General features: G+C 41.4%; 1 protein-coding gene across 5 annotated transcripts in view; it reads right to left on the bottom strand.

Moving 5' to 3' along the window:
* The window catches only part of fmnl3 (formin-like 3), a 33,250-nt gene extending 8,384 nt beyond the window's left edge, over window positions 1-24,866 (bottom strand). For 4 of the 5 annotated variants that reach the window (XM_071476240.1, XM_071476239.1, XM_071476243.1 and 1 more), the window contains exons 1-14: window positions 24,256-24,866; window positions 8,846-8,929; window positions 8,628-8,708; window positions 8,378-8,454; window positions 5,773-5,856; window positions 5,184-5,330; window positions 4,167-4,275; window positions 3,895-3,971; window positions 3,339-3,432; window positions 1,974-2,048; window positions 1,755-1,865; window positions 1,480-1,629; window positions 760-861; window positions 187-547 (exon numbers count right to left, since the gene is read on the bottom strand). In XM_071476240.1, the coding sequence (XP_071332341.1) occupies window positions 187-547; window positions 760-861; window positions 1,480-1,629; window positions 1,755-1,865; window positions 1,974-2,048; window positions 3,339-3,432; window positions 3,895-3,971; window positions 4,167-4,275; window positions 5,184-5,330; window positions 5,773-5,856; window positions 8,378-8,454; window positions 8,628-8,708; window positions 8,846-8,929; window positions 24,256-24,369 (1,666 nt within the window). In that variant the 5' untranslated portion in view covers window positions 24,370-24,866. The remainder of the gene's footprint in view (window positions 1-186; window positions 548-759; window positions 862-1,479; window positions 1,630-1,754; window positions 1,866-1,973; window positions 2,049-3,338; window positions 3,433-3,894; window positions 3,972-4,166; window positions 4,276-5,183; window positions 5,331-5,772; window positions 5,857-8,377; window positions 8,455-8,627; window positions 8,709-8,845; window positions 8,930-24,255) is intronic. The other variant, XM_071476244.1, reaches the window with a different exon arrangement.
* Window positions 24,867-24,944: the final 78 nt, after the last annotated feature.

The following is a 24,944-nucleotide window of genomic DNA, read 5'->3' as shown; positions in this document are numbered from 1 at the left end:
AAACAAGCCTTGTGTTTCCCTTTCCTGTCTGCGGTAGGAGAACATTGCTGTGACCCATCACCTGGCTTGGCACGAATGAACAAAAATGGGGAACTGAAAATAGACCTTCGCTGACAGCCTATAGTCAAATTAACTTTCACATATATGTGTCACCAGACATAATCACTATGAGTCATGGTCTGTTACCTGAAGCAGAGGGCAGGGGAGGGGGAGGTGGTGGTGGTGGGGGAGGGGGTGGAGGAGCTTCACTGGCTGGTGGTAAACTGGTATCTGGCCCTCCTGGTTCTGTTAACCCTGCCGTTGAACCCAGGGACAGCTGCCCAATGTCGCCCAGAGGGATCCCAAGGCCACTACTCCCAACACCACCCACACCAAGTGGCTCAATTGCAATGTCTCCATCTGGTTTCTTGTGCAAACGGATGGTGCCCTGCTGTTCAAGCTCCAAGAGCCGCCTCTCGATGTTGAAGTGCCTCTGGAAGGCAGCATCCTTCTCCTTAATCATCCTCCTCAGGGTGTTGACCTGGGTGTTGGTCGACTCGTATGTCTCCTGAGCAGTCACCAGGGGGGGATAAAGAGCACAACACAATGACTCTACAAGCCAAAGAAACATCCTGTTTCCTGCTGACCTAATTTGCTATCACAGCAATTTAGCCACAAGCATCTGAAGCATCAGATCTTTGCTAGAACACACAGAGAACCTGAACCCTGTCTGATACAACTGATGCAAGCAATAATTCATCATTACGACTGCCAGCTTACCCGAATTGCTTGTAGGTCCTTATCTTTCTGAAGGACTAGCTTCTCCAGATCAGCTACTTTCATCATTGTTTCATTCTCAACCTCCAGCAGCTTCTCCGTCACCTGTGATCGAAGACAGAGAGAGCAACAGAGAGATGAGAGGAGGTGAATTCAAGAATTGATCTACAGCTCGGCATCTCTCCCAGTTCCACTCCCTCCTCTCTCTCCCCATACGCAAAGTGCATCATCAATAAGAGAGAAGATATATCCAGCAGCATGACGCAGCAAGAGCATGGCATAGCTTTCACTTTTGATTATGACCAGATTACACATGCTGTAGAGAACTTCACAGGGATCATCCTCCTCCATCAATTCATCCTCCCCCATCATTCATGACCCCTGAGAGCAGAGTTTGTTATGAAATTCCTTGAGTGATGTCAGCGCTGCCTACGACCTTTCCATGTGAAGAAGGTCTTTGCAAAGCAGCGTGGGATACAAGGGCAACTGCCCAGAAAGATTGAGCCAACACAAGAACAATATTAAGATTGTTTCATGCACAGTATTTGCCAGTGTTCTCCACCCCGTCATTATCCTGAACCACTTGTGAAATGCAAACACTGAGTAGATTTCTAATTACCACATAGAAACAGCCAAGTTAAGTACATAGCTGGTGAACCACAACAGTCTCATAAATGTGCCCAGAGAGCACTGTTGGTGGTCCAGACTGGGCGGTGCACTTACATGGGACAGGTGCTCTTCCAGTTCCTCCACCTTCTCCAGTGCTGCATTCTTAGTCTCTGCATCTTCCAGCAGACCACCCACGTCAAATACGTTATCCAGGTAGGCCTGGATCTGCACTGACAGCTTGTCACTCTCTGTATGTTTACATTTCTGACATGAGGAGAAAATAAATCAGAGTGAGTGATATTGTACACACAATGTACTGTTCACAAAGTCTCCATGTGAGGATACTTTGCAAATTTTGACATGACGTGGCCATGACATGGTCTCCTTACCTCCAGGTAGTCATCTAGTCCCAGCTTGGTGAATTCATACTGCAGGTGGACTCTGAAGTTCATGTCCTCAACTGAGTGGACCACGATGTTGATGAACTGCATGCAAGCGACCTAGACAGACAGACAGATTTAGATCCAAATATAGAAATCGGATGGATAGATGGACACACATTCACACCAAAAACAATGCATCTAGGGGTGGCACAAAGCGGGAGTTACCATGAAATCAATGTTTCCCTCCTCACTGCGGAAGTAATCCATCAGTCTCTCAAAGCGATGCTTCTCCTTACACACCTAAAATGAAAAAGATGCAGTAATACAGAGGTCTTTCTTTTAATCCATATTTATCATTTACAAGTAAAAAAAAAGAATTATGATGTAATAATAGAACAGCAAAAAGTTCACCATGGAGAGGAACTGGGTAGAAAATGAGATATTTTAAACCGATATTATTTTTATGTTGGAGGGGTTGTGGTTAAGTAGGAGACTTTATATGTTCTCATATATACTCATATATTCTGGGACTTCCCACAACTCAACAGTATTGGTGAAATGTTAAAAAATGACATCAATTAGATGGATTTCGGGTAATATGACAGAAGAAATGGGCAACAATTGTACCTAGGGACTATGCCAAAACCATGTAACTTGAAGCTATTATTTCATGTGACTAATCATAATTTAATGTATTATTTTGTCATTATTAAACACATTCTAGGATCAAACATAATCAATCCCAAGATCTTAGTTGTATGTAAATGTAGGATGACTTCCTCTGTTTGCAACAACAAGCTCTTCTTATTATCATAATTCATGAGAAGGAAATCCAGGAAAAGATTAAGACAATGGACGGAGCCAAATTCCTACACAAAAATACACTGGAAAATAAGAGAAGAAAAAATTGCTTTCTCAATTCTTCTGTTTTTTTTTTTATGTGCTGCATAAAAAAAGCACAAATATTTCTGATAATTCTAACTAGACACAGTAGTTGTTGTGAGCCTAATCTTTGATTACTGGTACAGCTGTGCTTGAATACCGTAGATGCCATTCTTGTGAGATTTCAAAGATCTGTCACCTTGTATTAAAGTATAATCTTAGAAAATACCACCACAGAAATACCATCTTGTTTTGACTAGTGGGTTGATTAGCTCTCGTGTCTCTCTGGGGCTTTAGGCTGCGAGGTAATTGTCTTGTTCCGGTGTTTAGATGACTGTGCAGACAGAAACCGAGAGGCTAAGCAAACCTTTGTGGTCCACTGGCTCCCATCAGGGAGTTGATCCTTATCATTGTTCAAGGTTGGCTCACATCTGGTGTCGTAATGAGACTAATAACCTCAGACAGGACACCCTCAGTAGACATGAAAACTCCCAGAGCTTAACTTTCATTTCTCTACACTGGCTCTTTTTACCTTTATGCACACTGGTGTCGTGGAAAATGATGGCAATTTAATAAGTTTAAGTTTAAGTTTTTTTTTTTTAGCATTATCAATCCCCACAGGGTTAGCGATGTATCACCACTGACTTGTAAACAGTGCAACTTCAGATGATGATGGTTCAAATTTCATTTAAAGGTGTCTTTGGGCACCTCTTTGAAGTTGTCAAATGCTGAAAGGATGATCTCATGACCTCCTCGGACTAGACAGACGGCAGCCAGCAGCTCAAGGACTAAAGCTTTTGTTCTGGAAGTACAGGAGACATTCATCAGGACAACATACATGGATAAATATCAACTACTAAACAAACTCTATCTCAAATTAAAATTGGAAAAGCACAATTTCTTCACTATTTACATTACCAGAATGTATGCCTATATATGCAATCCTCAGAACTAGTGCAAATCCATCAACATACATGGTCTGAAATAAATAATCCATGCTCAAGTCTGAAGCAAGGGCAGGTCTTTATAGCTTTTGAAGTGTTTACTCTCGTAGACTTCATTATGAAGTGATCAGCCCCAGCGGTTTACCACTAATCTCCCTTTAGTAAACATTCCTTTAACGGCCTGTATATACATCTCTGAGCCCCGACTTCAGAGAGAAGCTGAGCCCCATGCAGAATGGGAAGCATATCATATGAACTGGCTGCAGGGTTTCCCCTATTGTTTGACCCAGCCCCATGAAGACGGGGGCCTCAGTTCTTACCGTGAGTTCTTATTGTTCAAGCTGAGAGCAATTTCATTGACTGCATGTGCATGAGACATGACCATATTGAAGCCATACTGCATGAGTGAGAGAGAGAGAGGGGGGGGGGGGGGGGGGGGGGGGAGACAGGATGTGGTCAGAAAACCTGGGTATATATATATACATACAGCATTTGACTTAACAGGAAACAAAAAAAAAATCTATGTGATATGATTATGTATGAGCTTCCATATATTACTCTTCCCTTCAAATGGAGTGTTTGTGTTTGTTACCTGGTAGTTCATGATGGCTCTCAAGCACATGATGCACACATGCACATCATCTTTTTGGCTCACGAGGCGGGAGTTTTTGATGGTTTTGCTGTTTGAGACTGAGCCATAGCTGCAACAGATGGCAGAAGTTAATATCTAGTAGAGATTCAGTAATTAAACTCAGTTCCTTACTTTTAATTTGTTATTAATCACAGTTTGTTTTATTTTTTTCTGAAGTTCATCTGCTATTCATATGACTCTTGTTTTAAGTGTGTCACGTAGAGAGAAACAGAGAGAGAAAATTACAGAGAACAAGGTCTGACAGAAAAAACTTAGATGGCTTTTGAGGTTACTGATGCATTATGGGAGCCTGGTTTCCTTGCTGCTGTCAACAGACTGAGCTCTGTGCACACAGCCTGCTATTATGTAACTGTATTGCACAGTCACCATGTGCCTATAATATTTCCGCTTGTCCAGTTTATAAATGGCTTTTACAGTGTGTCATGATCCAGCATCTTTGAATTGTTTATAGCACTTTCTAAAAGAAAATGAAAATTATTGTTAATCTACTTCTAAATGTTATAAAGCCTGAAAGATGTTCTTGTAATGCTTAATTTTATCTAATGTCTCTTTGTCTCCTGTCTGTGTGTAGCTCAGTGATGAAGAGGAGAATCACAACTGTACAACATGTGCTGTTGCTCACAGCTGGCTCTCATCTGAAGACAGTGCAAATGCACATCTGGACACATGAGGGAGGATGATGAACAAAGTGAGACACAAAGTGCAAAAGGTCAGAGACTTCCAGCTTGCATCTCTGATACAGCTCATCATCTGACTGAGATTGTGCAGAGCCTTGAGTTCAAGAGAGAGAGGTCAGCGGACCAGTAACTTGTCGACCATTCAGGCATTTTATCTAAACAAAACAGCACCAAGACAACTGGTTTGCATGCTAATACATGTTTATAGCATCCAAGGTTAGCAGAGCAAGGCAATAACAGGGACAGGTAATAGCGGGGAAGCTAGCTCAGCAATACGTACCGGAGGACAGACTGGCGGGCAGAGCGCACCAGTGTGTTGCAGAAGGGTTGGGTGCTCGAATGGTGCAGATCCTCTATAGACCTGCTCCAAGATTTAGCCTTGTCCAAGAAGCCATCCTCCCCATTCTCCAGCCCCTCAAAATCCAACCTGGGCCACATACAGACAGACAGACAAGCCAACACAGAGGCACAGGGGTATAGATGAGAGGCATGGGGGAGGTTAGGTTAGCAAGGCAGCTTGGTAGAGAGCCAGGGGTTATCACAAGAACTGTCATTAAGCTGCATGATAAAGCTCAGCACAGAGATTCTGACACATTCAGGCAAGGTATAGCTCAAGACTACACCACGTAGCATCTGTCCAGACACACATTCAGTTTGCCAGGTATGCAACACGGCATACAAACAAATCCAAAGAATGCAATGTGCCAATAGCACATTTTAGATGCACAAGCAGTTCATTACGAGCTCTGCAGAACAAAACATGTTAACTCAGCAGTTGGATTCCCTGCCCAACCCAGTTCCTTAGGAAAGGCTTTGGCTACAGTCAGGAGGTGCGTGTGTATATCATGTACGTGTGCTGAAGTACTCACATGACAGCACACTGGGCAAAGGAGAGGTACTCCACCAGGATGTCAAGGCCTCTGTTCTCATCATTGAGGAACTCCCTGACCCACCTGTGACGCAAGAAAAGAGGGGTTAGCAGGGCACTGAAATCAAGAACACACCCTTATCCTTTAGGACCGGATTTTACCCATAACGGAGAAAAGGGGAGAGATAAAGAGACACACAGAAAGAAAATTGAGATTGGTGTGATTCCTAAGCTCCTTAGAAGCCTTCTTATAATACTTCATCTAGTCTATAACAACTCAGGACATGTTTTGGTCATCCTTTCTATCACTAATAATAACTAATAATAACCATTATTTGTCTCATTAGGTGTACTGCATCCTGAAATAATGGCTAGAAATGACAAATATTTATTTACATTACTGAGAATAAATTCTGTATTTAAAAGGAGGAAATGGGGCGGCCCGTTTGTCGAGTGGTTAGGGTGCGTACCATGTTGAGCGCAAGACGCTCTTAGCAGGCAGTCACCGGTTTGACTCCCGACCTGTCCGACTCTTTCCTGCATGTCATTCCCCTCTCTCTACCCCCTCTCCTGTCAGTCTCCACTAAGCTATAATAAAGGCATAAAAGGCCCAAAAAAATAATTAAAAATAAATAAATAAAAGGAGGAAATGGAACATTGACTATTTTGAAACAATATAGGCTAAACGATGAGTGCAGAGGATGGAATTCATGTGTGCAGGAAAATGGAGACAGGTGGATGTGTTTTAATATAATTGTATGTTTAGATATGCAGGTTCATATAGATCTGTATGTCTGTATAACTATGTACTGCATGTATAACATGTACACATTTCTCCCCTATCTTTCTTGAAACATCTGTGTAAATTCTTACTGGGCTTCACTACAGAGCTGCAAAGATCAGATTAGATTTTAATCACAAATATGAGAATTTGTTGCTTTTTTTGTAGATGTTAGGATACTGTAACGGCATTTTTAACTGTTATGTGATGTTTTACAGGGCAAAGAGTTAGTCCATTGATTGAGAAAATTAGTGGCAGATTAATTGATAATGAAAATAATTGCGAGCTGTGGCGCTATTTCACTGTACTCTGATAAGAACACATCTCTGAAGGGGGTCTCCCCTCTCATGACTGAGACAAAATGGCAAGAATGCAATGGAAAGAAAACTAGAGCAAGGCTTCAGATTTCCTCCCCATTTAACTCCAGTTTTTCTGGAGAGAGAAACAACTCAAAACAAAGGAATTCCCATTGCAATGAGAGAAAGAATGTAGAGGCCATAAGGCTGAAGGAGCTGGGCTCGGGTCGAATCTGACAGCCAACAGTATTTAGTCTGCCTCCCCCACAGACCCCCTTCACCTCCTCCCCACTTCTACAGGGAACTACAGGGGAGGGGGACAGGATTGGGGTAAAAGGTTCTTAAAATAGTCTCAAAGTTCTGCTTATGATGACAGACTGCTAGCCAATGGCAGGAAAGCAATCAAGAGTCTGAAAGTAGCAGAGGTAAGGAGGGAGGCGAAAAGGGAAGAGAGGTGAGCAGAGGGACAGAGGAAAGCGAACAAAGCAGTAAGATTGGGTGCAGGAGGGAAGGGGGGGGGGGTTGGACAAGAAGGCGGGCTTGATCATCAGTTTCCTGCCTAACACCCCCCCATTTCTCCCCTTTCTCCCTCCTTGCCTCTGACCCCTCACTCCTTCCTCTCTTGCAGCTTCTCCCTCTACTTCTCTCCAACCGGTTGCTATTTCAGATTTTCTTGGCAATCTCAGGAATAACACATCAGGACGGGCTCAGGATTCAGACACACACAATAAACCAGCATCTGTTACACTTAATCCCACCCACAAAAGTCTTCTGAAAATAGCTCTCCTTTTATTTCTTTGCCTGTGATTCTTTCTGGGAAATGCATTGAAACATATCCTTTTGATGAAGTCTAATAGAATGAGTTATTCTTGGAGCTCAGTGGATGCTATGGAAAACCTAAGCCTTTTTACAGGCTCCTTTTTGGTTTTCAGTTGCAAGTCACTGCAGCACATTTGTATGGGAAAATATCTGTGTGACATCAGATTATTAAATCAAAATCATGTCTGCAACACTGAGGACACAGGCTAGAAAGGCTTAATACAACGTCCACAGACACAGTGGTGTATAGTGAACTGTAGAGTATTGAATTCAATGAGAAAATATAGAAAAGTACTACAAAAGGTTGTTTTCTTTAGTATAAGGGAAATGTGTCAACATAAAAGCATCCTTGTGTGTGTTTTTGTGCTTTTCACTGGGTTCAGCATTGGTCAGCCTGCCTTCCTGTCCCTCTGGCATACACAACAAAGCTTCCTGCTCAACACTATGGGGGAGTGGACGATGCAGCACAATGGCTACCATCTGGGCATTATGAGGACCAGCTCTATGAAGTGGAGCTGCAGAGCTTGGCAAGTTAAAACAATGGAAGAGATCAGGGCACCAGAGACAGCTCTGGATCCGTGCAGCAGCAAGAGGACAAACAGAGCAATTTTTTTACAAGGGGAAATAGTCATTTTGTTTTATTAAGCTTCATGCACAAATAAACAGATCTTAATAATTTTCTGGAGAAATGGGAGTTAAGAATTGATTACCCAATGTGGTTTGTCCTCAGTGATATCTCCAGCTCCCTCAAGACTTTTGTAGATTCCTGCACCCGCCTGCGAAACTTCTGTAAGACACAATGGAAGCAGAGAGTTTTGCTGTAGATTTATCAATGTCCAGAAGTTAGAGTTGACAGGTTCTTAAATAGGTTCACTTAATCAGGCTATGATGTGTAAAATCAGTTAAGTTTCCCTTTTAAAGTGGACCTAAAGTATATAAAGGTCATGTGTACTGTCCCACCTTGCGTGTGACTCCGGGGTCTAAGTATCCTCGTAGCTTCTGGATGTAGGTGTGAGGCGGATTCTTCACCTGAAACCTCTCCTGAGGACACATGAGTAAGCATTATAATATGTGTTTGCTGAAGTCATTGTGCTGGTGCAGAGTGAGTTTAAAGGCCAGTTGTGTGTACATTCTCAGTGCAGGTTTGGCAATTTTTGAATTAGAGTTTATGATTGCACCTGGTCGCAGATCAGATCCCATTTCTTCTCATTGTCATACTGTCTGAGGAGCCGGGCTTTGTCTGGAGGCAGGTTCATAGAATTCTGAAAATATAAAACATAAGCATTAGTTTCGGTTATAACCAAATATTTCATTTTCTGTTGATCTGATTATTTATAGAAGCTGTGGATTTACAGTAGTGTGTGTCACTGGGATTTTATAGACTTCTGGCGCCAACAGCAAAGCACGGGACAAAATTTTAGGGACTTGCACCATGACCTCACTTCCTGTGTTGACTTTCAGTATCCTGTAGGCTGACGCAGGAGATGAACTGCATCTCCTCTGCACTCTTGAGTCTCAGTATCGTTCAGGCAATACTTTGCTGTCAACCACAACAAGCCACTATCAGAGTACAGGCCTGACATCTAATCCAGCAATAAAAACACTTGAACGCTGCATGAGGTGTCCTGAGGCAGTCATTTTACTGTGGCTCAAATTAAATCCTAAATGCTCTAATTTGTGTTTGGAGACCCATCTAGTTAAGCGTTTTATGTCCTTGTGACCACTGTAAAAAATAAATAAATAAATAACAGAAACTATATGACACAAGCTTTTGACTAATTACTTCCTTGACCAAGCCAAGAGCTTGTAAACAGGGGGTGACATGGAAATCTTAAAAATGAGGAAGCGTAACAATATGAAGGAGTTTTCCAGCCCCTGAAACTGATCCCCTCAGTATTTCTCTTTGAAGAGACATGAGGGACTGTTTGCACTGGGAACCCTCATTTACACCCGTATCAACAGTACCCCATAAGCCCGGCCACAAACGGCCTGTCAGCTTGACTTTTAACCTGTAGCTATAACTCTGCCTGCCGTCTAAAACACAACACCCTGCCCTGTTAACCCATCCCAGGCCAGACATGATCTTCACACTGGTATTTTGCTACTGGTGGAGTGTTTGATAGATGGAAAATAACACATACTTGTTCCTATGACAACCACTCAGTGACTGGTAGTGGTGGAATATCACATGCAAGTATTTTAAAATGAGTTTTCCACATCGCTCACTCCGTCATGAATCATGCAATAAGTTCACATGAACTGGCATATTTTTGTGATGACAAATTATAAAACGCACCCAAAAAGAAATAAAGCAACCTTAAATTAAAAAAACATTTTAAAAAACTTGAAAAAAAAAAAAAAAAAAAAAAGCAAAAATAAAATTCCTGACAAATCTTTAACAGGCTATAACTGTGGTGGAAAGCACTGCCAAGATGTTACTGTACATACGGGGCCTTTGATTCAACCTGCTTTATAAATCCCATGCCGTAGAGAAGACAGACACAACATGCATACCAGATGTCCAGAATTACAGGAGGAATGTGTCTTGTTTATAGTAGTAGTTTATAGTAGTAAATTTTCTCTCTTGTCTGACCCCCAAGCTGCTCTCTTCTCCACTGTTTGCCCCATGAGAGATTTTACCTACAACACAGTCTTTAGGAAGGTTGTACTAGGAAGAGTAGCGTTTTCTATAAATTATTAACCAATAAATTATCTATCTGTGACTATTTTGGGCACTACACACAATTTTTATATGAATAAAGTTTAAAACAGTGAATGATCATCATAAGAAAATGTATTTTAAAAAATCACATATTCAAAGAGCATTCACTTATACAGTTCTCATTAACTAAACTTCTGACATATGCAGATGTAATGATTTTCTTTGTTGTATATTATGGCAAACTGAATATCTCTCTGTTTTGAACTGTTGGGAAGGCAACACAAGACATCTGAATTCATAACTTGAGAAACTATGACACTAATGTATCATTACATTTGGACATTTTATAGATAAAACAACTAACTGATTAATAAGAATGTTACTGGCATACTAACTAATATAATTTAATTAATATATTTAGTTAGTTGCCAGCCCTAATTTACTGTATGTATGACTAAAAGGTTAGGACCTGAGTCCTCCTAGGTTTCAGTGAATTGATGGTTAGTCATACTGTATAATGAAGTCATTAATTACTTCAGAGGCATCAATTGTACCTCCCAATTGCACTAAGTGGATACTATGAATAAACTCCAGATTATGGTCCATAGGCTTGGTTTTGAAACAAAACACCCAAATGGTGAATAAAAAAATAAACCCAGATATCTGCTCCAGCATCTGTCCAGACCCAAAGTTTAGTTCCCTTTGTTTTCTTGGTCAGTCATGCATACTAAAGTAGGACTGTGGAGCAAACAGGCAAAGAGCAAGGTCTTCCTCTGCAGTAATTTGATTCTGAATTACTGGAAAACATGCAGACCAGACACACACACACACACACACACACACACACACACACACACACACACACACACACACACACACACACACACACACACACACAGATGTTCATCCATTTTGTAAAGACAAATGAGAATCTACCCATTGTTAAGGGATTTGAGAATGATTTCAGTTAATATTCATTACATGTGAAGAACTGTATAGAATTTCAACGATGATCAGTAAGTGCAAAAGGACCCTGCCTCATAGAATAGCCTACATATCCACATTCATCATTCATTATAAGGAGTGATCACACAGGATGAAGACTTTGATGTTAAATGATGTTCTGCTCTTTGTCAGTTAGAGCCTCAGGTACTGTCAACAAATACGGGTGGGACTGTGTGCAGATGCGAGTGGAGCTACAACTGTTGAAAAAAACAGGTATAAATGCTGTTGCTCATATGAACACAAGGGTATAGAGAGGAGGTTTCTCCTGCAACAAGGCAAAAAGCAGAGGGGATGTTTCCTTTCTGACTAGATTTGGGTAATTTGAGCCAAGTAACCCAATTTAGCTAATTTCATTTCACTTTCTCCCACAGTGATACAATCTCGCACTTCCTGTGTTTATAAGACGCTAAAAGAAGTAGTTTCACAGAGACGAGGGGGCTGTGGCTCTTTATAGTTTTGGATTCACCGGACCATATTAGGGATAAAATACTACAGAAATGCCAAAAATGTTTGGTGCCTGTTATGTTGCCATGTTGCCCACATACTCTCTCCTCCTGCAAGGCCTTTCTTGTTTGACCTGAGACTGGTTTGAAAAGGACTCAATGCGGAGCTTTGTTTTGATTTGGTGCTGTGCCATTCCCATCCTTTGACATTTGAGCTATTTTTTTTTTCCTCATAGAAAATCGCTAACAATGGCTAGTGGGCAGGGTCAGTGTATGCCCCCTGGTGCTGCTGTGTGGAGCAAAATCCGGGTAAAACACAACACCAGTACACTGCACAACCAGATGAACTGGTTCTATTATCACCACTATCTCTCTGATCATTAGGCCCCCATTGTGATCCAGGAGAAGAGAGTGAGTTACCAAACAGGGCCACTGAGGAGACAGAATGAAAACTCCAGGGTATTAAACTCCAATACAATTCTAATAATATATAATCCTATAATAATCCTTTGTTGTACATTACTGTAAATTTAATACACTTGGGTTTTGGTTTGAAGATGAATTTGAAGATGTTATACTGAGCTCTGAGAAACTATAATAATATTTTATAGATTTACAGATTAAAGGATTACTCAAAAATATGAGTGGCAGATTCTAACTGACAGTGAAAATAGTCATTGGTCCTCAGTGATATTGATATTGATATTGGTCGAAAAAGAGAAGATATTATGCATGAAGCATGGAAACGCAAAATGGGAAAAGTGTTAAGGAAAAAGTATGATGTACAGCAGCACACGCCAAACGAGTGGGTATAAACTCTAAAACAGAGAGACATTTGAGCCACTGACAAAAGAAGAATGAGGTTTTAAAGACTCGACAGCTAAAGTAGTTGACAGGGTCAGGTTGCCGGTTAAGGAGGCATGCAGAGTCCAGAAGAGCCATCAGGGACCTAGAAGAGCGCTCAAGTCACGAACAGACCCCCACAAGTGAGGGGGGAAGTGCTTGAGAGCCCATGGTCACTTCAGACTTCAGAGTCAACAGGGCAACTCCATCTGCCCTCCCCTGGACAGCTTCCTAATCCGAGCTGATTTACAATTAGCCTTGAGTTAAGTTTATGACCTGCAGCTCTAGCCGGACGCTCCCAGAAAGACAAATGGAAAAGAGTGACAGGATGTTTCCTTGCTGATCTTTCTTACAGCTTCACACCTTCAGTCAGGATGAGATATAACACCATCATACTCCAAAATAAACTACTCAGTCATTTGTTTTTGTAGAGGATACTGCATTGCCAAATTTACTCGTTGCCAACAGGCATGCAACAGATTTTTTTTCTGCAAGATCTCTGTGGTAAAGATGTAACTGCAATGCTTTGATTTGAGACAGTTGAGACATTTTTCATGAAATGACTCAAACCCTGAAATATGCGTAGATGATCAAAAACTGGGGAAGCTGTTTTGTTTGAAAATGTATGTGCAGCATTCTGGATTCGGCTTATATGAATTTGTAGTATCTTAGGCGTAGTTGCATGCATCACATAATAATACCTAGAATGTTACACAGTATATCATGTACATATTGTGTGTGTGTATATATAATGTCATATGTTGCATTCACAAGAATGTGAGGTTACTGTGAACATGAATTTTGACCTTTGACCACCAAAATCTAATGAGTTTGTCCTTGAGTCCAAGTAAGTGTTTGTGCCAAATTTGAAGAAATTTCCTCAGGACATCACTGAGATATTGCATTCACAAGAATGGTGGACTGGCTGTCTCTTGCATGGAGGTATAAAAAAGTTATTTGCTTTGTCTTATCCTATGTAGATCTGATTTTCAGACTGAAATACCTTAAAAGTGGCCTATTAAGCAAATACACTGAATGTGACTCTCTCTTTTGTGCTGTATCAGTGGGTTAGGAGAGTCTGTGTTTTTTATCTACACCGAAAGGTTTACACAGGCCAGACTTAGTTGTCATCAGCTCAGAGGGGAAGGAGTGGGTGGCTGAAGAGCTAACCATACTGGACAGAGCCTGTGGCAGTTCAGACATAAAGGCCCAGACAGTTCCTTTTACCCCCAACAAGTCTGAGAGTCTGCTCATCAGGGTGGGGTCCAGAACCTCCAATGGAAGCTGTCCCGCCAACATATTGAGGGTCACAGCTGCACACAACAGAGCACTGAGAACACACATTCAAAACAAAGGCAGCGTTTGTTGTTTGTTCACTGATAAAACTTTTTTTACACAATTCAAGGTCTTTCACAGATAATGTATTATACAGCAGGATAAAGCAAAACAAAAAGCAATAATGTACAGTAAAATTCAAATGTTTGAATGTCAAAGGAAGAGTTCAACATTTTTGGAAACATAAGTTGTGCTTAGACTTACTGTAGGTGCTATTTCAGGTTATATGTACTGTTCTCATCCAACTAAAGAAGGTGAATAAGCATATTTCCCATAATGTTGAACGATTATAACTATTATAAAACCAGAGTGCTGACAAAAACTTTAATTGGCATCTTTAATTGGTAATCCTAATTCATCAGGATCTTGTTGCTTGTTGCTGACATTATGTATGTTGTGATTTGGCACTATACAAATAAAACTGAATTGAATTGATTGAATAAAAATCATTTTTAAATCACATCTCTGATCTTTTAGTTGCCAGTTTATATACTTGAGAATTAATCTAATTTTTTAATTTTTGTTGAGACTTTAGCAGCTGAAGCCCAAAAAGAGACCATTGATAACTTAGTGAAAATAAAAACATGGATCAGCTTTTCCAGATCCTATCTGGACTTTAATGGTGAAACTCTTGCAACACGTTTCAGAGGATAAAAGGTTGCTGTTGCCATAACTTAATATGGTTGCTAATATTTAGATCTGAGTCCAGGATAACACTCACATATCTGCCAAACTGGCAAGCAGAACGTGTGCATTGAAAATGTTATCATTAAAAATCTCAGAGAAAATCTGTTGTCTGGCTCCTCTTTTTTCTAAATGGGAAATAAACGCAACATATTTTATTTCAGCTACATATGAAAAAGCAAAACATTTCAGAAAAGACTTCAGTGATCCAGTAACCAGTAAGAAAATACTGAACCAGCCAATGAAGGGAAAGATAAGACGTGTAACTCTTTAACAAAGCGTACCGTCTGAAGAGGGTAGAAAGAGCCAGACCACTGATCCCTGTCAGGAAGTGGAGCCAACAAGGAGGCAAAGAAAACACAATGAGTATGGGACCTGGCATGATTATGTTTTCTTTAAGCATATTAACTGAGCATATTTAAGAAGGGAAAGTGATGCACCAGTCCCTACTATGCTAGAGGTGGCTGGATATAGTTCAAAATAGCCCCCCCCCCCCCCCCAAAAAAAAAAGAGAAGGGCAGCACATAATTGCCTACATCCTCACAAACACTAAGAAGGACAGGAAGGTTAAATATAGAATTGACTTCTGATGGCTCTCTGTCGTACTGTAAATGTCACAAGCACTTACAGTAGATCATGAGTACATGAGGTGGGGCTCATCAAGCCAGATGACCTGGTAGGATGACTTCATTCATGGTAAACGTAAGTGTGAATCAGACTCAGCCATTGACAGCATCTAATAAACATATCACACTTTGTTAATGAATGAGGGTGTCAGTGCTATTGTTTGAATTCCTCCTTTTCCTTGGTACTGAAACACAATGACAGGACAGGATGAGAGACTCAGTTGTTGTCGTCACGGGGCTGCGGGGACTTCCTTAACTCTTCAGGAAATCAAAAGCTGCCCTGAGTAATGTTAGATTTGTTCCAAGGCCGTTATGTGTAACACGAGCGTGCGAGTGCTCTTGCACATCCACTCCTACAATGTGTTTATGTGTGTATGAATGAATGAATACGTGTTTTTTCAGCTCCAAGGTAAACTTCACTGAATTAAAAGCGACAGAGCTAAGTGTGAGAAAACACTGCCCCCCTTTCTCTGAGCAGACATCCGATCAGCCTATCGCTCTTTTGTGAGGTAACCCGACCAGGCAATCACAACAAAGCATGAGCTCTGCACAAAGATGCTGGAAGACCGGAGGTAGATTCTACCAACCCTCCCAAAGACAGAGACTGATGGTGGGAAGGACAGAGAGCAGAGAGGAGAAGGTGTTTTTCTAAAAGGGAAGAGAGAAGTTAGGTTTTCACTACCCCTCGCTGTCCACTCCTCCTGATGCTAGTCCTTGTTTACAAAGCAAATATAAACAGGCTAAGTTAAGACCTTGTTTATTAAGATATTAACATAACAGGGCCATGCACATGATTTACTTGCAAATGCAGTATCAGTGGGTAATCCACATTCATCACATGAGAAACCTAATGCATGTAGTCTGTGAAAACAAGTCACACAAGTGACCTTAACTCTCAAAAATGTAGAGGTGAAATCCTCTTCGATACAAACTAAATTCTTCTTAAACTGATATTGGTTGATATAGTTTCAGATTAGTGCTACAAAGAGACAATGTTTTATTATTGATAAATCGTATCAATAACTGATCCCAATTAAACAATGTAATGTTATAAAATGCCATTAAATAGTGACAAATCACAATCCACATTATCCAAGTTAACGTGTTTAAATCACTAGTTTTTACTTTAAATCCAAGAGCCTCCATCCAAGATCCAAGACAACTTACATTTACATACCAGAAAAGCAATCAATGTGTGTCATTTTTGCTTTAAATAATGCATTATCAGAATTCTGACTTTTTGGGTTTTAAGCAGGAGGTGTCAGAAAAGTTACTTTTTACTTATTTTCAAAAGGTTGATGCGTCAACAAATCATTTCAGCATTACCAGAGATGAGAGCAGACAAGACTCAAAGCTGTTATAATGGCTGAAACCTTCCCTGGTGTTGCAGCTCAATTCATGGGGTGTTAAATCCCCATTAAATCTGGAGTTAAGGGAAACAAAGTTTACAGCTGTGGTGCGAGGATTTCAGCTTCCTGCCCTCATGCTAGTCCACTACCTTCCCTTCTCCAGCCTGAATGCACTCTGAAGCCTCCCTGAACTCAAATCTTCCAGTCTGTGACCTCTGAGTCACTCTGTCGAGAGAAATAACTTTCCCTCCAGGCCCGTCTTTACAACACACAACCAAATGGACATTCCACAGCCAGTCAAAGCAACAGGAAGTTGGTGAAATGCCATTTTCGGTTGATAAATCAAGAACTACCTCCCGCTACCCATTGGCTAATATGTTTATTTACCCGGTGACGAAGAAATGATTGACAGCAGTGATTGCAGGGTTCAAGCTAGGGACCATTACCATCACAGACGTCTTTGAAGCCTAACAGCCACAGCCTAAGATAAAGATGAAAATGTCCTGAGCTGCAGGTCCTTCTGAAGCCAGATGTTCCTCAAGCTTCAAAAGTCAGCGAACTTGAAATGCACTCTTGTTTACATGAGCTTATCTAGGAAGTGTCTCTGTTTCAAAACAACAGTGATGTAAAACTATTCCAGCAAGCCCACCTGACAACTTTATTGTCCAATTTATTTGTTTTTTTTTTAAACATACTGTATCTAGGAAATGTGGGCACAAACAAAGACACAAGTGAGGATAGGACTGAGTTAAAAATAAATACAACAATTGGTCATGAATCGGAGGTATTCGTTCATTCCTGCGTGGTGAACATCCTGTTTGTTCTCCTCTGTGCGTCCATGCAGGGGCCAGGGAAGCCCCAGTCAGCAGACGATATACACAGGGAATGTCAGGAATGCAGGTACATGAATGCCTCAATAATTCATGCCGACCAGGCCTTTTGACACACTGCCAAGTTAAAAAGATGAAGGTCGGCCAAAGAGAAAGGGCAACAAATCTGAGCCTGAGCAACAAAAAGTTGTGAAGCAAATGAACTTTCCCCAGTGGAGGTTTGTGGGGAGGGAGAAATGGTGATATTAACCTAAAGAGGAACAAAAACCAAAACCAAAAGAAAGTCAATACACCATAATATTCACATGTATCACATTCTCAGTCATATGTATGCCTTAAATTTCCCCTCTTTCTCAGTATGACTTAATTCAGTAGGAGAGTCACTGTGAGAAGGCATTAGAGGTCTTGAGAAATGAGAAGTGACAAGATGAAGAAAGACTACTGTTTGTCATTTAAGGGAAGGTCAAGGAAATAATTACATTATGTCACTATTGTACAGGAGAAGTAGCATCAAGCCATAAAACACTGGCTCTCAAAATGAGCTTACAGCGCTTCCTCTGAACATCCACGTAAAAACAGTGTAGAGGCACAAAAGGCACCAGGGGATGAGGCCCCCTTTCTAAAACAACACTGACTGACAGAGTCCCCATTGTATTGAGGAGGAAACCACTTCTCCAACCTCCAGCCTTGGTGCAGCTGCATTAGAGCAGCATGCAAACCCCCACTGACACGCACAAATGCACACACACACGAACATACCCAAAAAACACTTACATATGCATATAAATGGCAAACACGTGCAGTTTCTGTGCAAAGATGAATAAATCCAGATACATACATGTTTCAAACAAGTTAACAAACAAGTTATATCTTGCTAGCTGCTGTTTCTGGGGCTGGAGAGTCAATATACTTGGGTAATATACTTGTTTGCTTGTTGCTTGATGACAAGATCAGTACCACTCTCGTGTTTAAAGGCTAAATACTGTATGAAGCAACAGCCAGCGACCGGTTAGCTTAGCTTAGCACAAAGACTAGAAACTGAGGGAAACAGGTAGGCTGGCCCTGTCTAACTATAACTTACCACCATTTTTCTGTATGGATTAAATTAAATGATAAATAAGATGTTAATTGGTGAGCTAAAGAAGTACAGTAGGATGGATTTTTTAAAAACTTTTTATAGAGCCAGGCTGTGGCTTTACATTTCCAGTACAGACATGAGAGTCGATCTTCTCATCTAACTCTAGGCAAGGTGCTCCAAAATGTTGTACTTTTCCTTTTCATAAAAATCAACCACTCAGGTGGATCTCATGAAGAAATCTCAGACACAATCTATGTTGAATGTGGACATGTGTTATCTGCTCGGTCATGGTCTTTAACTTGACCTTTGCTTTCCAAAATAGCTGCAAGGAGAGAAGTAGAGAAGCAGTAAAACTCGCCATAAAGCCCGACCCAGATTGGGGAATTGTTGCCCGGGGGTGGAGAGAGCCAGGTGGGCAGCCTTGTGCTGAACCCCCCAGCCTGTCCTGCTGCTCTAAAACCAAGTTAACAGTGTGCACTCAACTCCCATAATCCCCCTCTTCCTGGGACATGGTGGTGGGTGGCTGAGCCAGATGTACACAACTCCTCCAACTCAAGTGACGTAACAAACACATTTTCTCTTTTTAGAAAAGAGGAATGATGAGTGTGAGAAAGGGAGTGGTAGACGTATTAGACACATAAATAAACTGAAACCACCGTTAAACAAATAAAAATGATTTACGTCTAATAAACACATTGCACAGCTTGACTCCATTAGTTCCACTTGAGTGGCATCTATCAGACACGGCAGCTTTCTTTAGACTTCAGCCATCAAGAAACAGTGATGTCAGACAGGGCAGTGGAGTCACATTGTCAACAACTTAACACAAACCTCCATCTGTAGTTTTCCCAGCATTTGCTACAACTTAATGGTGAGACTTTCCCCTTGAACTATCAGACCTCTACATCTACGCATGATGCAACTTGATGTCAGAGTATAAAAGATGTGGGTGAGTTGAGCAGAGTCAGACAAATCAGTTAGGATGGTTTCCAGTGCAATCAAGTGGTGAAAATAATCCCATGCTGCTCCCGTAACAGCTCTTAAATATGTGTGCGCTGTTTAAAAATGCTGGTAAAGTCATTACAACCAAGAACAGTGGCAGGCCGCCAGTTGAAAGAGAATTTTCCCTCTCTGAGTTCTCCTGTGGCCTCAGCCTAGACTAGACCGCAGGAATCCAGCAGTGGATTGGTGCACGGGCACTTTGAAAGAGGATCCCAGGCCAGACGTATACCTTTGAAAATGCCACTCACTCATTCCACATCATTTCATAAAGACAGAGTCATATGGAGAAGGTTATCTTATGGGCCAGACCCACAGTGAGAGTAAATTCAGGAAATGGGAAGGTAGGGGAAACACTGACTGGGTGACTGAATGAGAGGTTCCATTTCCATTTGGAATCACACAAAGCCACGAATATGTAAAAATTACCAAGGACAAAGCCAAACTATCAAGAGAATGCAACCAATATCCAAGACATATTTTCATAGATATGGCTTTTATAGCTATGGCTTCTATAGTGTGCACCTACAATTGTCTACCTGTGAGGTCTACGTAGATCTATATCTCTAGCTGAATAACTAATTGTATGTTATGCACCAGTAGCAGCCTGCAGGAACAAAGTCCTTACTGTAAAGCAAACCAACCACAACGACCACTGGCTACAATACAATTTCCTCTGTGAAATGAAGAAAGGAAAATGCCAGGCAGCTGTTTCCAACCACAAAAGATAGAGCTGAGGCTGTTTCTGACAATGCTGGACAAAAAGAGAGAGGAAGAAGTGATACGATGCTTTTAGCACATGCTGCCAGTTAGACCTGACCCAAGTATTTTATTAGCAGACCTCATGAAGTAGTCAGAGCTAACCCAAGGGTCTCGCTCCTCTTCCACTGGCTTCGACCATCTACAGTAGAGCGGTCCTGTTAAATTCATTAGCCCAGGGATATTACTACACTGGCGAAGGCTGCTGCACCCATGACATCATTATGGGCAGCTGTCATTCCAGAGGGACGTCTGTGAGCTTTGTCTGAGAAAGGGAGAGAGCCGTCCCACCACACAGATGCAGACACATCCATTTACACCAGCATGCCATCATGAAGCAGGAAACACCGTGGTCCAGAGGAGGGGAAATTACCCATTTCAAAATATCTATTTATGGAGAGTGTTTTATTTGTTGAGGCTGTGACAGAGCCAGTTACGTCTCTGCTTACAAATACTGAAAAAAGAATCTGCTCATTATAGTGGAGAGAAAAAGCAAAGTGAACTCCTTGACTATTTTTGGAGTATATGATAGATTGGAAGGAGGGCCCAGAAGTATAGTCACTGCCAGACGCCAAAGCCACGGCCTTGTCTTCCTGAAGAGCTCCAACCACACAGACAGAAGCTTTTGATGTACCTTTATCTCACAATAAGGGGCAAGTGGGGCAGAGAGAAGACCATTGTCTGATAAGAACACTAAAATATACAAGCATGTTATTCTTTCCCACAAAGTAAAGGAAATCTGGAGCTACTGTGGGGTTGGCTGGGGTGGGGTTAGAGAGCTTGACAACTTTTTTCTCCAGTCAGAAACACAACTGAAATGTTGAGTCTACTGCCTCTTGCACAGAAATCATCTGCTCTGCACGGCTGAAGATAATAACAGGGACTGACGTTGTGTTTAAGGGCAAACAACTATAGACTGCTCCAGTCTCTAGGCAGGGTGAATGTTGATCTAAAACGATTTCCAGTCTTTCTTTAAGGGAAACGTGACAGCTACAAATCTTTTTAGGACGGTTAACCCATCAGTCACATGGAAAAACTTACATTCATCTAAACTTCCTTTTTATAACGACCCACTTACCCGAGCACTGAGGGAAAGAGACACAACCTGAGCTGTCATAATAGCGCACACTGTACAGTGTAGTACAGTGTATAATTGTCATAATGGCTGAGAGTTAGCACAGCAGTCAACAAGCAGGCCTTGAATGGCTTCTTGCTGTGCTAGTCTCTTCATATGAGGGCTTTACTCTGTAGCTGCTGATAGCTCTGGCAAGCAAATAATGGCTTTATTCCAGAAACATAGAGGGCCCACAATGTATTCAAGAATGAGGCTATCTGAGAACTACTGTGAGGATCTCAGCTCTTACTGCTTCATACTGTAATTAAGGTTTTAAACAGTTGAAAATCAAGGCTGGGTGTGGTTATGTTGAAATGTGGAGAGAAGAGCGCAAAATAAGCACCTGTGAGAAACCCTCATGCTACTGTTTGACAAAAACTAAAATATATAAACAGACAGGTTGTCCTTTCTCTACATGTAAAGCTATCTGAATCATATGTGTTTTATATGCCTGGATTGGAGTGGTGTTATAGACCTTTCTGTTTCTGTTTGCATGTGTGTGGAGCAGAGCAGGGCTGGAAACACTATTCAAATACGCAACTCAAATAAAAGTCTCGTGAATAATATCACATGAAGGGTATTACCATTTACATACAGTCACTGTGAAGGGGGCACTTTGGCATCCAGATGTAACCATTTCAATAAAAATACATCCTCTTGATATTATTGTTTCACTGTAGGCCAGTGGATTCCTGTGGCTTGTGACCCCCAATGACCCAATGAAGAACTTGCGGCTTCTTACCACAGGTTATGATCTCAGTTCTGAGGAGGGCAGTTTAACCAGAAAGTGATTTTCAGATTTCTCTCATTTAAAGGAATAGTTTGGTTATATGTAACTTGGGAAATACACTTGTTAGATTTCTTGCCAGGGGCTGGTGAGAAGATCAATACAACTCTCATATCTGTCTGTGAACAAAGTGTAAAAGCCTCAGCTCGTGACAGTGTCTGTAAAACCACAACTTGTTTCTACTCTTCGTTTTCGTACAGACTAAGAAACAAGATATAACACATTAGCTAGTGAGCTTTAGATCAGCTGATGCGAGGAGTATTTGGACATAGCCAGGCTACCTGTTGCCAGTCTTTGTGCTAAGCTAACTAGCCGCTTGCTGGTAGGGACAGATGTTCTCCAATAAGAGTGCTCCTCAAAATGTCAAACTACTCCTTTATAAGATTTTAGAAGCACTGAGGTGGTAATAATATTTTCAGAAGACAAAAGCACACTTGTTGATCACTTGTATGCACTCAATTTATTTCTTAGACCTTCAACAGGTATAATTTATAGGATTTCATGTAAATTACAGTATATCTGAACGTCTGAATGTCTGAAGACCAAGACACTGTGTAGTTTTTGATGCGATATATCTGTTCAATATGACTTATTGGTGTACAGGAACTTTATTGTTATTCTTACCAACAAGAAAAAAGCTACAATCTGAGACAACTAAGAAACAGAAAACAATTTTCTGTTGCTGTTTTTTCCCCTATCCTCTTTAATCATTTTAGGGGACTCCTCAGATTTATGTTGGGACCCTTAGGGGACCCCTGTCCCTGCAGGTTGTGCACCACAGCTACTCTGTATAATCCATACATACACAATAGTAGCTGGATACAAACCGTAAGTTTCTAAAGCCCAAGGGGATGTCTTTAAATTTTGTGTCTGGTCTAGCCAGCAGTCCAAAACCTAAGAATATTCAATTTTTACATTTTGTCACAAAAGACAAAGATCATCATACTGCAGGGGCTGGATAATGTTTTGTGTTTTTGCTTAAAGCCTGACTTAAATGATTCATAACTTATGAAAATAGTTGCCATCGCCAATTATCTGTTGATCACTTAATTAGCTCATGATTTCTGCTCAGTGAGTTGGCTGCAGCGCCCACTCCTTCGGTTTGTCATGAATACTGACAGCCTGAAACAGGCGTTATTCTAGCTTGAATTCCACATCGCTGTTCCTGAAAAAGAGACCATTTGTAAAGTCCCCTTCTTGCGGTGCGCCTGTAAAATGAAATGTCCCCTTGACGTAGGCTGACAGGAGAGTCACTTGACTGTGTTGATAGACGGTAAAAGTGGGTGTTGACTGTGTGTTCATTATTACAGAGCGCTCAGACAGCTCAACTCCAGTCTGATGCGGAGGGAGTGTAACGGGGAAGGAGGGACTCTTCGGGTGTGGGAGTTTTGGGGGAATTCAGAAAATGTTGTTTTCAGATGGTTTGCCTGCGGCGAGAACATTTTTTAAAATAAACCCAGAATGCTGTGATGTGCTGTGTCAAGGATGTACAGTGCAACGTCCTTTCTTCTCTGTAGAACAAAAAAAAAAAAAAAAAAAAAAAACCCTCACACCCCACCTCCACCACCACACTCTCTCGCAGCGCTGCCATGCTGTGCTCAGTGTTTGCCACTTCAGCCAAACGCTGAGTTGTCTGACTTTAGAAGAGACAAAAGAACCGCAGGAGAGAGAGAGAGAGGGGGGGGGGGGGGGGGGGGGGGGGGCAGCAGACAGAGAATGGGGGCGGGACAGCACCCATGGGTTCATTTAAAACATCAGCAAGTCATAATGGGCGAGAAATGTAAATACACATAGACTTTCATCTAAAAACACAACAACAAAACTATAACTGCTTTTTTGAATTACACAAACAGCACAGCCTACCATCGGAAACGTCTATGTTAGCACTACTTTGAATTTCAATGGAGTGTATCGGTTTATGGGGGAGTTTAACAGATGGAGTCAAAACAACAGTGGCACAAGAAAAAAAAAATAAAAAAATAAAAATTAACATCTTCAGGTAACTGTGTAAGAATTCAACATATTTTAAAGTTGTTGGCCAACGCCATGGCAAACTGAGATCATTACGACTTACCAAAACAATGGCAAATTTCTCCTCCAGCTCGGTGGGGTCAGGCATGGGCACCTTCAGAGGCATGATGTGATGCTTCATCTCCGACTGGCCATCCACACTTTCTATATTACCCATTTTCCCCCAACAGCAGCAGCAGCAGCAGCGCTGGATCCCCTTGTCAACTCAAAAAACTTTGCAATCCCTCAGCTTCTTTCAGTGACAATAATCCAAGTTTGCAAAAAAAAAAAAAAAAAAAAAAAAAAAGGTATTCCAACAATTTCATTAACGGGTGAATCCAAATAATCCACTTCTCCAAAGCTGACAGTGCAGTGGTCTGGTGTTACTGTCCCAAAATGCCATTTACACGTATTCACGAGTTCAGGTTTACAGTGTATTCCACTGTAGTTTCCCCTCAAAACTTATTTCAAAAGTAATAAAAGTACAGCTGCTTTCTCTCCCAATAAGTACTCTCTAATTTGCCTGGCCAATCCATTACTTACAACCTTACATTACTTGCGACCGAGACAACTTTCAAACGCCGAACAACTGAGACTTTTAGTTGCTGCTCAACTTTCTTGGCCACGACGTGTTTCCATTCATTATTGTTGTGTGATCCTGATTAAGCTCTTTGCTGTTGCCTCCACTCAGAGGGGAGGGTTTCCTCTCTGGTCCCGCCCCTAGCTCGAGGAGGAGGGGGGGGGGGGGGGGTA

This window comes from Trachinotus anak, unplaced genomic scaffold, assembly GCF_046630095.1.
Source record: "Trachinotus anak isolate AG129_WGS33_773 ecotype Australia unplaced genomic scaffold, CSIRO_AGI_Tana_v1 ptg000004l, whole genome shotgun sequence".
Lineage (NCBI taxonomy): Eukaryota > Metazoa > Chordata > Actinopteri > Carangiformes > Carangidae > Trachinotus > Trachinotus anak.
The sequence above is the reverse complement of the archived record's forward strand: the minus strand, read 5'-3'. Positions and strand labels throughout refer to the sequence as shown.